This window comes from Prinia subflava, chromosome 4 (assembly GCF_021018805.1).
Source record: "Prinia subflava isolate CZ2003 ecotype Zambia chromosome 4, Cam_Psub_1.2, whole genome shotgun sequence".
Classification (NCBI taxonomy): Eukaryota; Metazoa; Chordata; class Aves; order Passeriformes; family Cisticolidae; genus Prinia; species Prinia subflava.
In genome coordinates this window covers 21500499-21518187 of record NC_086250.1, presented here as the reverse complement: position 1 = coordinate 21518187, position 17689 = coordinate 21500499, and the positions used below count along the sequence as shown (strand labels likewise).

General features: G+C 46.4%; 1 protein-coding gene across 1 annotated transcript; it reads left to right on the top strand.

Annotated features, from left to right (window-relative positions):
• Positions 1-228: 228 nt before the first annotated feature.
• IL2RB (interleukin 2 receptor subunit beta) lies at positions 229-15890 on the top strand. Its single transcript, XM_063395832.1, has 10 exons — positions 229-426; positions 1686-1783; positions 2111-2237; positions 3623-3737; positions 5005-5116; positions 5637-5785; positions 6225-6402; positions 8111-8207; positions 10028-10112; positions 11433-15890. Exons 2-10 carry the CDS (start codon positions 1702-1704, stop codon positions 12258-12260), a joined length of 1773 nt encoding a protein of 590 aa, XP_063251902.1. The 5' UTR covers positions 229-426; positions 1686-1701; the 3' UTR covers positions 12261-15890.
• The last annotated feature ends 1799 nt before the right edge of the window (positions 15891-17689 follow it).

The following is a 17689-nucleotide window of genomic DNA, read 5'->3' as shown; positions in this document are numbered from 1 at the left end:
CAGAATGTTTGAGCAGTGCTAACACCTGACCCCTCTAACCCGCTTTTTGCTCTTGCTGCCTTATCACAGGAAGTAGAGTGTGGTTTGGTTTTTTTTTATTCTTGGCCTTACTAGCCTTTTCGATACTCCAGGGCCTTGTCTCAGTCTGACAGGGCAAGCAAGCAGTAGCTTCCTGTGCACAGGTGAGAGGGAGAAGACAGAGAGAGACCATGCATGTGCGAGAGAAACAGCTTTGGAGCAGAACTGCTGGGCTGTAGGCACCTCTTCTCTTGTGGAAATGCACTGAGCTGTGATATCTGCCTTCATCACTCTCCCTGTTTCCCTCATCTTTCCCCTCACTGTTTGACATTCAGCACCTGCTGCCATCCAAAGTCACAGCCCCAGCGACTCCCTTCATCTGGACCACTCGGTGCCTGGAACTGGAAGGTAAAGAGGGCAATGCCAGTTCTCTCCCACATGGGGGTGGCTGATCTGAAAGCATCTTAGAAGGAGTTTCAATCTGACAAACTGCATCTTGCCGTTGGGAAGGGCTTAGAACATATTTATCTCTCTGTCTCTCCACAATCCTCTCAAATCATACCCCACATCTCACAACCACACTGCCTGCTTTCTCTCTTTCTCTCTCCTGTCTGCTAGTGTGTTGTCATCATCTTTTTCTTCCTCTGAACCTAATCTTTTATCACAACGGGAATTGGTATTAAGCTCTTGCCAGCCCTTTGTAAACCATCTCTTCCCACTCCTCTGGCCGTCCCAGCAAAGTCCAGTGGGGTTTCCATCTTGTTTTCCTCAAGCCTGCCTGAGCTCCGGGGTTGATGAGAGGTGTGGGAGGTTCCTTCTCCAGTGGGCGAAGGCAGATCTCATGGTTCAGGTGTCCAGGTGGATGGGAAGAGAGAGAGGCTTCGATGAGGAGACTGTAAGGCCAGTCTGTCTAATACAGAACATGACTGTACAGGTTTTGGAAGACAAAAGGGCTCCCTGGGTGCCTGGGCTGGATGAGGGCTGCTACAGAGTTTCCTAATTACAAAGCTCAAATTTTCTTATATACCTAAAATCATGACTCCTTTCAAGGCAGAGCAAGGGTCTACTTGGAGGGGATGATGCATAGTTTGTGCACTACAATGTAAATTTTTTTATATGGTAAAGCCTTGACTTTCTACAACCTGGTAAAAACTTTCTTCTCCCTGATTCCCCACCTGTCCCAAACATGGTATTCAAAATCCTAAGCCATGAGCTCTGCAGCTACCTTCTGTCAGTTGCATCCATGGACCCTCTTACTCAGCAAGCACCTAGTTATTTCAGCCCTAGGGTTTACCAAAAAAAGAAACTCTTCAAAGCACAAGCTGTGCACAGCCGGGGGAGCACTCTCTACCTGAGTCAGCAGGCAGCCTGAGACAACACGCAGGGACTGCTGCGCGCTCACTCACACGTTTTCAGAAGGCATGATTCCTGCAGCCTCTGTGCTGCCGTGTGAACAGCCTCACTGCTGAGCAAAGCAACCAAGGCAGGAGAACAGTGAGGTGCTGAGGGAAAAGTGCAAACTCCAGAGTGGAAGGGATATGAGTTTCTGAACCTAGAAGACTGGCACTGCTTCCTAGGACGGTGGATGCCTCCTGTGAGATGACATATCGACATCTTCCTAAGTTCCCATGCTGAGCTGTGTTGTGGGGGTGTCTTCTCTCTTTCAGTGTGTTGCCAGTACTGATGAAGCCCTCACTGCTGCTTCTGTCTCACCTCTGCCTGTTCAGCCTCATGCTTCCCTCATGGGCATCAGACTCAGCACAAGGTAAGGAGCAATTCCTTTCACCTGTGCCAGCTAGGTGAACAGGGAGGGGAGTCAGCCAGGGCAGTGTGTGTGCCACGGTATGTTGCTGTGCAATGTTTGTGCTGTAACATACAGCCAGAGGAGGTTGCAATATCACAGGTCTTTGAGGAGCACATCAGCCTCCAAGGATATAGAGAAATGAGTGGCATTGTCTTTCTTGCTTGGAGTTGTCCAGCAGAAGAGTTAGTCAGTAGTTTGGGATGGGGCAGCATTGTCTGGGGTGATGATTAACGCTAAGCATTGTTATTAATTGAGCCATATTGCTGTCCATCTCTTCTCTGCTGGCAGGTACCTCCAGCCTCACTTGTTGGTATGACTCACGGGTGGCTCTCTTCTGCGACTGGGACCCTGAGAGGGAGCTGGCTGAAGCACCTTGCCAGCTGGAGATTTTGTCAGAGAAAGGCTTTTATCACAGGTGGGTGACTGGAGAGACTGAGGAAAAACAATGCCACTTTACAAAAATATAGGCTTCCCCTTCCCAGGCCAGGTGTAGTGGAATCACAGAGCTGAGGTGTTTCGTCTTGAACTCTGTCTCTATCTCCATGTGGGCTGAGATGCTGATGGCCACTGCTCAGTGTTTGCCATCTGACAGTCCCAAACTGTCCAGCACAACCCATCTTCCAGCTCCATGGGTCTATCTGAACTGCACTTTTCAAAAAATCCCTCTTCCTTGGCAGACCCTCGGGACTGAAATGCATTTTCGATGGAAAATGGGGATATATAGAGATGGGGCTGGAGAAGGGTGGAATTGAATTTAAACAGAGGCTGTTTGGTGATTGCCAGGATGACCTGAGAGGTTGCACCCTCAGTAACAATGAATGAAGAAAAATACCATCCCCCTTTTCTTCCCTGGATCTTTCATCTCTTCCAGTTCATGACATTTTCTTCTCCCATATGCCTCCCAGCAGAGGGGAGGTGTTTGGCCAGTACTGCAGTGGGGGCTGGCTCAGTCTCTGTCATTTCCAAACAGGACATCTGCAGCCAAGAGTCTTACCAGCCAACCCCAGGACTGCCCTGGGTGCCTGTCATAAGGAGAGGCTCAGAGGGATTCTGTCATTGGGTGGGTTACTTGTCACTGTCATAGAGACACCTCCAATTGGGTTAGATTGACAAATATATCTTGGGTCTGGTGCACGGACCTAGAAAGCCAAAACATTTATGTTGCTCCATGGGTATGAATCAGAGACTGTGGCTGAAATTGGGGCTGGATGTGGAACTGTGCCATTCTTTGACAAGGGCTCTAGGAAGAAAACCTTCCCCACTGTCAGCAAGTCCCAGGCCTGATCTGACCTTAGAGCTGGAACAGGCCCCCCAGTCAGACACTGCCCTCACGGTGTAGTGGTGCCACTTGTGATGTACTGTCCTGGCTGAGATGTGATCTGGCTCCGAAGGTACATGTCACTGAGTATCTGGCATCCTACAGGACTGTCTGTGTCTGGAAGTAGACCTATAATATCTAGTGGGGCTGAAACAGGCACCTGTCTTCCAGGGTCATGTTGCTGTAGGTGAGTTTCGGCTCTGCATGCCCTCTGATATCAACAGGAAGCAGAGAAGATAGGAAGAGGGTTTAGTGAAATCTTTGAAACTGGAAATCTGCTGTTACCTTTGCCTTGAAACAACTAGGGTGCATTGACTTCCATGTGCCAGCAACAAAATTTGTCTGAGTGATTCAATGGGGAGAGAAAGTAGGATTAAATTTATGCTGTAACTTGTTCAGCGAATACAGTAGGATGTAGATTGCTTTGAAAGCCCTTTAGTGTTACATAATATTTGACTAACTACAAAACTATAACTTCCCAGATCACCGAAAACATATCCCCCACCTGAAAAACCAAAGAAGCACTGCGAATTACCCAAGGCTGAGCCTATGACAGGACTGAGGAGATGTATCAAAATCTTCAACCAAAATGTTAATGTGAGTTAATTCATCTGGGATGTCCTGGCTAACAACAAAGTGGAAAGGATTTATATATGTATTTTGGGTGTATAAACAGTTTAACATCCAGGGGTAGTATAAAAAGCCCATACCTAATCCCTGACTCTGGATCTAGGATTTGGTTTGGTGTTATGTGTTGTTGGTATACATGTGGGTTCCCCTGTAGGAGAGATTGGCTTCATTGTGAGCTCTCCTGACACATGCAGAAGAGCTGCAGGACAGACAGATCATATACAGTGTCCTATGTCTCAATCACTTGTGTTTGGCCCTAATCCCTTCCTGTGAGGAGGGATGGGCATCACCACCAGCTCTGAGATCGTCTCTTGATATCATTTTCCTAGAAAATATCAATACCATTTTCCAGATCATTAGCTACTGTGAAGTGTGGTTAGATGTGTCTAATGCAAGATGCAACAGCAACACATCATTGGAGCTAATGGTGATGCAAATCTTCTATTATTCTTTATTTAAATCAGTCTTATTTTAGATCTTAGATCTGTTATGTACTTCCTTCAGTCACATCCTGAGTCACTGCAGTCCCCGTGTTTTCAGAAAACACCCACCCAAATTTGAGCTAATATTTTTATTGGTAAAGTCATAACCAGTTCTAATGACAGACAAGCTTTCATACATTTGCATATTGTGTGCAAAGACAAATTGCAGGGTTGATTTATAGCTCCAAAATACTTTCTTTCTAATCAAGCTGATTTCTCTGTTGCTTATTCAGTACTGTATGATGTATATGGCCCTTCAGCATTACTGCATTTCAAGTGTCCTGTTTAATACTAATTTAATACTAATTTAATACTAATGGTTTCAGTCTTACCAGGGAACATAAAATGTTCTGGTAAAAATAAAATTTCTCAATAAATGTCACTCAGAGAGAATAACTTCTTTTTCCTGCTTAGTCAGCACATAGAGGAATCCCAAGAAACTAGTGTATCACAATATGTTGTCCCTTCCTTGCCAATAAAAACAAACAAACAAACAAACAAAAGAAACACCAAAAAAGCACCACCAACCCCCCTCCCCAAAAAACAAACAAAAGCAAAACCCCAAAATCCAACCACATGAAATATAAATTTTTGGTTCCTCACTCACCACTGAGATTTATGTCCTTCTGCCACAAATACCTTCCATATTTATTGTCAAGTATGCCGAATCATCTTATGCATAGGCAATGCTTAGAAATCTGAATGCTTATTCATGAGGTTTCATTGTCGCTAATGGTTAATTTGCCTTGCAGACTCAGTACTTCACAATTGCAGACCGTCTTAACTTGTCTGTCTGTTGCCACACTGGAGAGAATAAAACCAGAATACCTGCACAAATAGAAGATTTCGATCCATTTGCAAATAGTGAGTACTCATCTGTCTTCTGGTCTCTGAAGCTTCACCATGAGAGAATACCTAATTTTCCTTCCTCATCCACTCCTATGCAACACCCACAGCTGTTTTTAGGCCTTTGTCTTTTTACTTGTCCCCTGCTACAGTGAGCACAATGTTGACTCCTGCCACTTGCTCTTCTGTCATGCAGTGTCATGCCAGCCACATCCTGTCCTGTCCCATACAGGTAATGGTAGCTCAGTGCCCTCATGAAAAATGTGTGCTGCAAGAAGGATGGAAACTCTTGATGTTCTTCCCCTGCTCCCGTCTAATTATGTGCTTCCACCCTTCTTTAAGATAGCTTTGACATGTTTCAGTCTTTGCTGAAAAGATTCAGATCTCTAATCCAGAAGAAAGAAGCCTGCTTGGGATATTGTTTTGCTGGCTGTGTGAGTTTGTCTCAAGGAGATGTCCTGCTGCTGAGGGGCTTGATGTGCAGTCCTGTTATGGACAGAGTATGGGGATATCAGCCCTGCTTCTTCTCTCTTTCCAGTAAAGCTGAGGCCTCCAGGAAACCTTCAGCTGGTTAACATAACCAAAAACATCTTCAAGCTAACATGGAGCCTGAATATTTCCTCTCACTATTTGGACGGGATCCGTGAGTACCAAGTGCGGTACCGACATGTGAATCAGTCCTGGGAGGTGAGTACAGAGGGGAAGGCTGGGACGTGTTACCATAGGAGATGGTAGATTCATTTCCCAGATGAATCCTGATTTTGTTTATGTCCCCCAAGACTTGCTCCTGGGCCTCCTCTCAGGATGTAACCAGTGAAGCTGGAGAGAGGATGACAGCCCCTGCTCTTTTATCTGTGTCACATGCTGCCAGTGTTTGGTGATGACAAGGAGGCAGATGGGGATCCTATTTTACTTAGTGCTGTCAAAAAAAAAATCAGACAGTTCCAGGACAGACCTGAAAGGGATGAGAAAAGCAAAGCAAAGAAGAATTTTCCTTCAGAGTGAACAAGCCATGCACAAAGTGTGGAGACTTGAGACACATCTTCTCTGAGGGCCTTGGAGAAGATGGGTATATGAGGTTGTAAACCAGGGTGTTGATGATGTTCTAAATTTTCCCTACTCCAAGGAGGCTGTGAACTTGCCCATTGAACAGGATCAGATGTGGGTGAATTTTGAGCGACTCTCACCCAACTCCAAATATGAGGCAGCTGTCCGTGCAAGGCCAAGTGCCAGAAGCACCTTCAAAGGCGTGTGGAGTGACTGGAGTGAGCCGATCCTGTGGAGGACATATGCTGACCATAAGGGTAAGTCAGGTAGCCTGACCTGGAGGGGAAAACAGAGACTCAGGGCAAACAAGGTAGAAAGGCCAAAACAGGGTGAGAAGCTGAAGGAAGATGTGTAGGGAGAGCTCTGCTGACCAAAGAGCAACAGAAAGGTTGAAAACTGTCCCTCCTGATCAGTTAGGTGAGATTGTCTCAGCATCACAGGTAAAGGCAAAGACCCCCTGATCCCAGAAAAGCCTCTCTGTCTTCCAGAAGACAGGCAAAATCCACAAGGTATAAATCAGGGATTGCTTCCCCAGAGCAGTAGGGCCAGATGTCTAATCAGCAGAAGCAGTGGCCAGGACTGGCATTTTCCCAGAGGCTAATGTTACCTGGGAACATTCTCCCAGCTTCCAAAAATGGCCCAGTTCAGTGGAGGTATTGCTATTGAAACAGCTCTCAGCTCCTGAGCTGAAGAACACCTGAGCCTGGGAATCCAGGTCTCATAGAAACTGGGAGAGACTTACTGACTTACATGCATGATAAGACCCTTTCATAGTGCCCTTTGGTGCATCATGGTTGTGGCTTCTGTCATTTTTTTCCACAAAATAAGCAGGTAGAGGTTATTCATTCTCACGTTGCCCCCATCCTGTCTCTGCTCAACCCCTTCTTGTTGTTCCTGGTGTTGGTATAAACAGAGGAGCTATATTTAGAAAGGGCACTGTGTTGCTGTGGAGATCAAATTTTGAGAGTGTGTGATGTCAGTGAATAGGATACAGCCACAACCAGTTGTCATAGCAACCACGACCCAAAGATAACCAGGGTACCAGAGGCAGAGGAGATCTGAGTAGCATCTCAAGGACAGGGAAAGAAGGAATATGCTAAAAATGTCTCCTCTGTCTTTTATTTTCCTCTGTTCTCTCCTAACTGCTCCAGAGATTCTCTGTGTGACCAAGGGACACAAGGGATGAGAGGAGATGAGGGGCAGGCAGAGGAAACAGGCACCAGAATAGCAAGACCAAGCAAAGGTGCACAGGGGAGATATGTGTGTAAGAGACAGATTAAGGAATGTTTGAGATGATGCCAAATAAGCCTGAGGAGTGCTGGCAGCCCTGGCAATGTGGGAACCCACTCTCTGTCCTAACCCTACAATCCAAGTACTAAAATATGGTGTAAAGCTGTAACCTTCCTAGCCTCCTAATGCTTCCCTACACCTTTCCAAAGAAAGAAGCCAGTCGCTTGATCCGCTTGATCCTTCTCTATCATTATCCTCTTGCCTTTTCAGAGACCTGTGAACCCCATGATTCCCTCTCTCCCACTGACCATTAATGCTGTTTCAAGCCTCCAACCCCACTTTAGCTGGTTTTAGGAGTCCCTGCCTTCCTTGGCAATGAAAGAGACAGGTTGGTGGATCCATCAACTAGAAGACTGTGCCCCCTCATCTGTGGCAACCCCTAGTTGTGGTGTTGTTATGACCAGGAAGTTCAAGATGTTCAGCACAAATTATCTGTTAAGCAATGCTTAGACTCTGAAACCCATATCAGCTCAAAGGCATCCTACACAACACAGCAGAACTCACATGTACTCTGACCTGTAAATTATAAATCTAGATAATATTATAATATTCTATAAAATTATTACGAAGGCCCGCTTTGATCACCTTGAACAGCCATGAAAGGGCTGCAGCTTCTGTCTACAGGATCTTGGTTAGATTTTAACAGTCATTTCCTCATTCTTTCTTATCTTGCAGGAACATTCCAGCCAGTCCTGCCAGTTCTGATCGGGAGCACTTTTGTCTTCGTGATCATTGGGACTGTTGTCCTCATGAAGTTATGGACCCTGGAATGGTAATTGAGAATTGAGTTTACATTGCTGTTCCTCACCTGTATCTTATGTGTAGTCTCAAAACTCAGATTATTTTTCACCTGGTGTTACTCAGGATAGAGACGGCTTTAAGCCAGCCAGTTTATGGTTTATAGCCCAACCTTCTGAGACTGATATTTGTGCGTGGAGAAATAACACTACACAAGATGATGTGGTTTCACCAGCACTGTCATATTGTGCCACGATGTGACCTGGTGCCATGGCCTGGTGCCATGTCCTGGCTAAATGTAAAACAGCTGCCTCAGCACATCTGTTGCCCAGGGGTTAGAGTGGTGTTTCCTTGCAGGGATGCATCAAAATTGCCTCTTCAAAAGCAGGTCACAGGGTTGAGAACTCTCCCTGTAGCAAGGACCAAGCAAGTCTGTTTACCACTACCTTCTCATTTAAACATTCCAGCTAGAGCTCAGGCAGGATGAGGTGACATTGGGCCTGCAGGCAAAACTCCTGAGTGAGGAGTACAATTCTTGTTCTCCCTGATCTGTGCAGTCCTCACACACTGATAAAACCTGTATGATGCTTCAAGACCTCTTCACCAGTGTTTCTACCCAGACACTGCTTTTACTAAGCACTTAAAGTGTCTCACAAGATTACTTGACACAATAATAGGAACAGTGACTTCTCAGCTTGGCAAGGTTAGAAACAGTCACAAGTTTTCTCATCTCGGGTCAGGGGTGCTGATATTCATGGCAGGGAGCAGGGACAAACATTCTCAGGGATGAAGTTCCAGAGGCTGGATGGTTTCTCTGTAAGGAAAGACAGAGAACCATGCTGAAGGAAGATGGATACTGAGAAAGCCACTGGTCACTATTTTACCCTGAGTAATAACACAAAGTTGAGGAAGTGCTAGATATACAGCACAGAGGGAGTTAAAAAGGCCTCCTTTCTCCACAAAGTATAATTAACCTAGGGGAATTGAGTGCAGAATAATGCTGAGGTAAGATGCAAGGAAGGATTAGACATGCATGAATAAAAATAGCATCTGCAGTGATGTAAGGTAGTTTATATGCAAGAGCTAGCAAGTTCTGATGCTTCAGAGAGTACACCAATTGCCTCCAGAGGTCAGGAGGGTTTTTCCTTAGAACATCCCACTGCAAAGCTTCAGCAAAGGGATGACAGGATGATCCAACCACTCTGAGAAACTGAAGAGCAGATTAGATCACTTCATGCTGCCTCAGGATGACAACACACTGGTTCCAGAAAAGGTGAGGCCTCTGGAGAATGCAAGGCATATTCACTCAGATGGCTTGCACGGCCAGTGTGCCCCAGCTATGCCATGCAGCATCCTGCTAGGACGGCAGAGAGCTGTGGCAGAGCTTTCTCAGTGATGGCCCTGCTCAGGCCACATGGTCCTGAGTCATTGTGGTGGCAGCAAAACAAAGAAGGGGCAGCTCACAGGAGCGGGAGCTTGGAAACAAGGGAGGCCTGCTCAGCTTGTCATCAGGACAGGGGCTGAAAGGTGTAAGGTGGAGAGGTTAAGGTGACCAGGCAAAGCAGGGAAGAAACCACTAAAACCAAGGGTTGTCCTTCTCCAGGGAAAAGTCTGAGGGAAATGTATTTTGCAGTGCCAGGTTTATCTGTCTGATCTCTGTACATCTCGTGGCTCAGATAGTGCCTCTCAGACCACTCAAGAGCAAGGGCAGCCCTCAGGCTCAACCTTATTTTAGCACTCCCCCATGCCAGGGCAGTAGCTGTGAATTGCAATGCACTCCTTCACCCTCACCACAGTGACAGTGATCAGGATCAGGCCCTGCTTCATTTGTCCTTCTCCTTCTGTTTTCTCAAGGTTTAAGAAGGTACTGAAGATTCACATTCCAGACCCTGAGGAGTTTTTTCCCCCGCTTGTTTCGGTTCACGGAGGTGACATTCAGGTATTGGACCGGGGATGGAACCATAGCAGGGAGAAATGAGGGAAAGGAGTGTCCAGATGCACACGCCCAGGACAGATAGACCTACACACGCACACATGATATATGCACCTGTAGCACCAGCTGCTGGGTTCTCTGCTTAAGTTCTATTTTCTGACCTTCTAAAACCTGATGCTCAGCTGAGGCATCTCTAATTGTGGAACGGAGAAATGGCAAACCACACAAAACACAGCACCCTGCTCCCATAATCGGCAGCCTGAGAGACAGCAAGGGTCCTGCAGGAGGGAGCCTGGCCTCTCAAGATCCCCTTCCCTCCCAGTTCAGTGCCTCTGCTCTTCCCCAGATTTCCTGATGTGAGCTTCTCCTCTCCTCCTGATGTGAATTGTCATAACACTGGATAGCACTTAGCTATTCCTTGCATCCTTGTCTGTTTCCCTTCTTTTCACACTCCACTATTGCCCTTCCCCTAGGCTCTCTGTAAGTATGGGCAGCTGCAAGGAGACAATTACTATTCTGTGCAGCATTAAAGGGATCGTCAGGTGGGAGGTGATCCCAATGGCCATCTTGCTTTAAGAAGGATGGGAACAAACTGCAGAGGGCTCAGAAACAGGAAAGCTTTGGAAAAGCCAATGTGTAAAAAGGCTTAGAAAGCTTAAACTCCAGGGAAAGAGTGCAGAGTAGGGGGACGGGTTGTGGAGCAGGCACTAAAGACACTTTATCAGTGCAGAAAAAACTTGAAAATTTTGCTTTATGAGCCAGAAAGGCAATGGATTTGGGTGTCATCAAAATCAGTTTATTTTTAAGGATAATGATGCACTGCAGGGTGTTGCTCATGATGAATGTGAAAATTAAGCACAAGGGGCCTGGAAGAGCACTTTAGACAAGAAATCTGCATACAGCCATGTGGATGTATCAGAAGCCTGTTCAGCACCAAGGAATAGATTGCATGAGATGCACCTCAACACTGTTTTCCATGCTTTGCTTCATCTTATGGCCTTGTAAGGGTTTTTCCTAACTTTTTACTTCCCTTTGTTTCACTTTACTTCTCCATCTTAGGTTCTGTGCTCCAGAAATCTCAAAATATAGGCTGACAAGATTCACTCTTAATTTTAAATGACAGAATGACATACTCTCTCTGAAAATCCAGCAGATGAGACATGAATGGGAATTTCCTTCCCCACCACCTCTGGTAACCCTTGCTTGGACAGAGAAGAGGTCACTTGATTGCTGTGGCCAGCCAGTAGAAGAAACCTTTGTTTCCTCTCTGAGTGCTATACTTTGGTAGTCACAGTGTCTCTCTCTCTTGTGTTTCCTCCCCAACAGAAATGGCTCTCCTCCCCATTCTCCACATCTTCCCACTGCGTGAACACCACAATCCCAGAGATCTCCATGCTCGAGGTGATGCAGAAGAATGACCAGGAATCTTGGTTTCTGCTTTCCAAGGGAACCCTGACTCCTGATCCTCCCATAGAAACCAGTGTGCACTCTGGATCCAGCTGCTTCACCAACCAAGGCTACTTCTTCTTCCACCTTTCCAACTCCTTTGAGATCGAGCCCTGCCAGGTCTACTTTACCTACGAGCCTTTCACCCAGGAGGGCAGTGGCAGCAAGGATGGCGAGTGTTACCAGGCTCTCCCCTCCCCCGACAGCTGCACGCTGGCAGAGGACATGAATGTGCTGCCCAGCAACTTCTTTCACTGTATCGAGGCAACCCAGGGCTTCCAAAAGAGCTCCTTCATGGAAGAGGCAGCAGGTGAAGCCCAGCAGGCCATGGCTGTTCCTGGGTCTATCCAGTCGAGTGAAGGCAGCTCACCAACACCACTTCTGGAGCAGGATGAGGAGGTGATGGACAAAGAAGTTTCACAACCTGCTGAGGCCGTGTGCCTGCTGGACACTGACTTTTCTGACCCACTGGACCTGCAGGACAGCGATACTGTCAGCGTAACAGAGGGGAGTGGGAAGGGGGGCGCTCCAACTGACCCCTGCACACCAGCACCAAATGCTACCTCTTCCTTCTCCCAGCCTCCAGCTCTAAGGCAAAGACAGGATGAGGATCCATGCAAAACAGCCTTCTTCAGCCAGGTCTCAAACACTAGTGCCTACCTTTCTCTGAGGGACCTTGAAAGCCAATACAGCCATTGCTCTATCTAGGATCTGCCTGGAGGAGACCCACAGGTGGGAAAGACCACCTCCCCAGGGAAGACTAGATGGACAGTTTTGCCCCTCAGGACATGAATGTAACTTCAGCATCAATCCCATCAGGACTGCTGGCAAAAGAGGCTGGAGAACACAGACCAGCAAGGACTTACCTTCATAACCAAATCTGTTTTTCTGCTAATACTGGCTCTGATGGCATAGAAATTCCTCACACTTCTCAAATGACATTCCAAACGTCACCAACTTGTTTTCCCCTTCCCAGCTCCCAGTAGGAGACTGTGCCAGCACTTCCATGCTCTGCATTTTGCTGTAAAATAGCACTCAGTCTCGAGGCTGAGCAGGCATATGATCCATTTGCCTCACAGAGGCCTAAAAACCTCTAATATGATGGAGAAATGCCTGAAGATGTGGATGTGAGATTTTGTACTGGGGACAATAGCACTGCCAGTCAGTGCTGGGGTTGATAATGAAATGGATGAAGACATCTCCTCCTGGTTGACCAAGGGTGTGATTTTTTTTCTATGACGTCTCCACTTTAGGTTTTAATCAGAGACTACATTCTAAGCTACTCACTCCAGCTTTAGACTTTAGAGCCTAGACCTTACAGTCTCTAAGGTTGGCTCAGAGCCACAACTGCATCAGTTGTCTAAGCAGTGCAATGTAAAAAAGAAATCCCCATTATTGGGTTAAAAATACTGGGGAAATCCCCTCCCTCTCTTTCTTTCCTCCAGCTCTCATGGTGGCAGTAAAAAGAACTCACTCAGTTTCCCATCCTTGCTACAATATTTTTCATGAAATCGAAAGCCATTCTGCCTTGCTGGCAAACTACTGTTATTTGACTGTGATAAGCTGATTGCAGAATAGTTCATCCCACATCCTGTATAAGGGGAAAACATCACAGCAGTGCTGCCTATTCCTTCCACTGCACAAGGGAAACCATTGCCTAATTAGCAGTAATGATGTGGTGAATGAGCCCAGAAAACTAACCCACGAATCAACACCTTTACTGAAAAGAAAACCTCAATCCACTTGCAAAGAATGAGGATAGCACAGACTTTTTCTTCTTCCTCTACATGCCCTGATCTGGGTTAAGAAAAAGCCACAGAAGTGGTAAGGCGAAGGAGGATCCCTGCTTTCACCATTTGTACCATCTGTCCATTTTCTTGCTGTATTTCTGGACTTTTCAGCAGTGGGAAAATACCAGCCATGTGCTAAGAGTTCTTCTTATCTCTTAAAAACTCTTCTAAGAAAATGTATACCAAAAAAGCTCAAGGATGATGAACTTGCTAGTGCTTCTGTCACAGCTGTGAGTGTCAGCTAGAACAAATTCTTTCCTATCTCTGTCCAAGCATTGTGATTCCTATACTCTTAGCTGGCCTTGCAATATGTATCCTGAGTGTCATTATGAGGGCCGGCTGCAGGATAACCCACTGGCTTGGTTTTCACCTCAAAAGAGCTGCTCAGGGGAGTTAAGCCTACTTGTAGTTGGGAGGTCTTTGGGAAAAATTCCTCTCCTCTCATCAGTTCCTTCACCATCTATCTCAAGACACAGACTGCTCCATTGTGTCTGGGAGAACACAGGAGAAGAACCCACAGCTTCCCAGATAAGGAAGCACAAGGCTTTCCCAGCTGTTTCCTGTACTTCAAAGATCTTCCGAAATGGACTTTGAAAAAAGGCACTGACTCCCTTGCCTCTGATGGGCAGTTTACTATCTTACATGGGCCAAGGATCCAAGCTGCACTGTCCCCATGTAGACTTTCTTAAGCTTTTCTATTTTCCTTCATAGAATCAATAAGGTTGCAAAAGACCTTCAAGATTATCTAGTCCACAGTTTGACTGAATACTACCATGGCCACTAAGCTATATTGGAAAGTGTCACATCTACTTGTTTTCTGAACACTTCCAAAGATGGTGACTCCACCACTTCCCTAGGGAGCCTATTCCAATGTTTAACCAATCTTTTGTGAAGAAATTTTTCCTGAATCCAGCTTGAACTTTCCCTGATGCAATTTGAAGTAATTTCCTCTGGATCTATCACTTGTTATCTGGAAGAAGAGACTGACCTCCACCTTGCTACAACTTCCTCTCAGAAAGTTGTAGAAAACAATAAGGTTACCCTTGAGCCTTTTCTCCAGGCTAAACGACCTCAGCTGCCTCAGCTGCTCCTCCAAGGACTTGTGCTCCAGACCCTTCACCATCTCTTTTGCCCTTCTCTGGACTCACTTCAGCACCTCAGTGTCCTTCTTGTATTGAGCATCCCAAAACTGAATATAGGATTTGAGGTGTGGCCTCACCAGTGCTGAGTACAGGGGGATGATCGCTTTCTTGGCCCTACTGGATGCACCATTGCTGATCCAGGCCAGGATGTCATTGGCCTTCTTGGCCACCTGGGCACACCTGGCTCATGTTTAGCCACTGCCACAGCACCCCCAGGTCCTTTCCCACTGGGCAGCTTTTCAGCCACTCTCTCCCCAGTCTGCAGCACTGCATGGTGCTCTTGCAACCCTGTTGCCAGCAGGACCTGGCACTTTGTTGAACCTCATACCATTGACCTTGGCTCATCAATCCAACCTGTCCAGACCCCTCAGCAGAGCCTTCCCACCCTGCAGCAGATCAACACTTCTGCCCAGCTTGGTGTCATCTGCAAATTGACTAAAGGGGAGCCCTTGATCCCCTAATCTAGATTATCAACACATATTCAACAGATCAGGCCCCTGTACTGAGCCTTGTGGAACACCACTGGTGACTGGCAGCCAGCTGGATTTAACTCCAATCACCACAACTCCTTGGGCTTGGCGATCCAGCTAGTGTTTTACCCAGCAAAGAGTACACACATCCATACCATTGGCTGCCAGTTTCTCTAGGACAATGCTGTGGTAGATAGTGTAAATGGTTTTACTAAAGGTTTTACTAAAGATAGACAGCATCCACAGCCATTCCCTCATCCATTAAGTGGTCACCTTGTCATAGAAGGAGATCAGGCTGCTCAAGCAGGACCAGCTTTTCCTAAACCCATGCTGGCTGGGCCTGATTCCTTTCTTGTTCTGCACCTGCCATGTTCTGGCACTCAAGGTTACCTGTGCCATGACCGTCTGTGGCACTGAGGTCAGGCTGACAGGGCTGTAGTTCCACAGATCCTCCTTCCAGCCCCCTTTGTAGATAGGTGTCACACTGGCTAACTTCCAATCACCTGGGACCTCTCTGGCTAGCCAGGACTGCTGAAACATGATGGAAAGCAGCTTGGTGAGCTCTTCTGCCAGATTTCTCAGTGCCCTTGGGTGGATCACATTCAGCCTCACAGACTTGGGAGTGTCAAAGTGGCACAGCTGGTCATTAACTACTTCCTCCTGGATTATAGGGGGTTTATTCTGCTTCCTATCTTTGTCTTCTAGCTGAGGGGGGTGGGTACCATGGGGACATCTGGTCTTTCTGTTAGAGACTGAAGAACAGAAGGCATTAAGTAGCTCAGCCTCATCCTTGATGTCACTATTCCCCTACCAAGTCAAATAAAGAACGGAGCTTCTCCTTGACCCTCTTTTTGTTATTAATGTATTTGTTATTTTGATGACAATAGCTAGATTGAGTTCTAGCTGGACTTTCTTCTTTCTAATTTTCTGTCTGCATGACCAAACTATATCTCTGTACTCTTACTGAGTACATCTTGCTGTTAAGATGAGTACAAAAAAACAGGTTTGCTTCTTTGTAAATAAGCAAAACATTAAGTAATCTACGGTGGTTTTCTGTCCTCTGGGGTGCGGATAAATGATTAACAACTTTTCTAAATAGGGAACTAGGTAAAGTTTTGCTCAGACTAATATACCTTTAACTCCCCTTCCTACTCCCTGCCCTAAGGGACTCAGACACCTAAAAAAGAGAGCAGGGTTAGAGGTGATCCTGTTGTGAGCTCCTGAGGACTGTCCTGCTGGCTCAGTATTTCTCCCCCCCTCCCCCCCTCGCCTTTTTGTGAAAATGTTGACAGCTTTGGAACCGGCAAGCTGTTAGCACTGCTTTCACAGCCAGTCTGGGTGTGAATGTGTGACACACTGCGGCAGGAAGCGCTCACGTCAGATCTGGCGATAACCGGACCTTTCTTCCAGGAAGACAAGATCATGTGGCCTTATATGTAAGTGACACAGGTTGTGAAGGCCAGAGTCATAACACTCTCAGTGATTCGGGGACCTTTTGCTGCTGGGTTCCTAACAGCCCTTTGGAAATGTCACAGGGGGAGCAGTCAGTCCCCTCTTAAGCCCATGAGAACACGCTGTGTGGTTCGCAAACCCACAGAAACACACTACGACCGTGTTCATCACTACCAGAGGCAAACCAAAGTTGAACAACAGCTGAACTGTGTGGAAAATAGTGGTGTGGAAAATAGCAAGCTAACAGCCACAAGCACAAGTCCTCTCTTTATCTTAAACCTAGAGACAGCAAAGATAGCTGTCACATCTCTCATCTCCTTTCCAAGATACCTTGTTCATAAATAGATATCACTCTCAGCCTCCTCCCACAACGCCTCCTTTTTTTTTACCGTGGAGAAACAGAAAGCAAGGGGTACTTGCTGTAAAAAAAAAATCCTCTGAAGTCAGATCTGATCAAGCGTTTGGGTCCTTGGTTTATTCAAAAGCTTGTGGTGATAGATGTGGTATACTTGCTTAGATAGATCAGATTGAGATTCTACAATTTTTGTTCTGCTGAAAACACCAGAGAATGAAGATTCTTCTTTCCAGGAAAATCTAATTCAAGAAAGTAACTTTGGCACTGAGAAATACCCTCAAATGGGTTCTGACCCACTGTGGCAAGCCCCTCATAGTGTAAACTCAAAAAAGCTGAGAATATGAATATGAATACATACGTGCCTAAAGATGCAGCTTATCCCTCATTATCTGTGGAAATTCTGGTTCAAAGTAACTTTTTTAAGTGAAATCAGGCTTCAAATCTCTTGAGCAGTTCTGAGAACATTCCCAGTCAAACACTACAGCTTTCTATCTACATTTAATGTTTATCTGCTAGAATCCACCATGGAGGTAACTATAGCAATGGCTTTTGGTCTTCATGCAGTCCCAGACTGAACTTGGTCCAGTGGTAGAACTGAAAAATATCTATCCCTGCCCAGGTACCAAAATAAGCCCAAGTGACCCCCAGTCCAAATGAGCTCAACCCCAGGTCGATGTTACTGGCTGGAGCTCAGCCCTGGGTCAGGACTCACCCATTTATTGACAGAGTAACTTTGTTTACTCTGCTCTAGCTGCAGTGTCTCTGCTTTCTGTGAAAAACACAGGGGCACATACAGACCTGCAGGACTGTAAGCAGAAGGTTGTGTAGGAAAAGTAGCTGAGGAAGATCTGGGGTTTGGAGAAAAGCAGATGCTGTAGGGACGTGTGAGTGGTGGTGCAGCTGAGTGTGGGGAGCCTAGTCTCAGGAG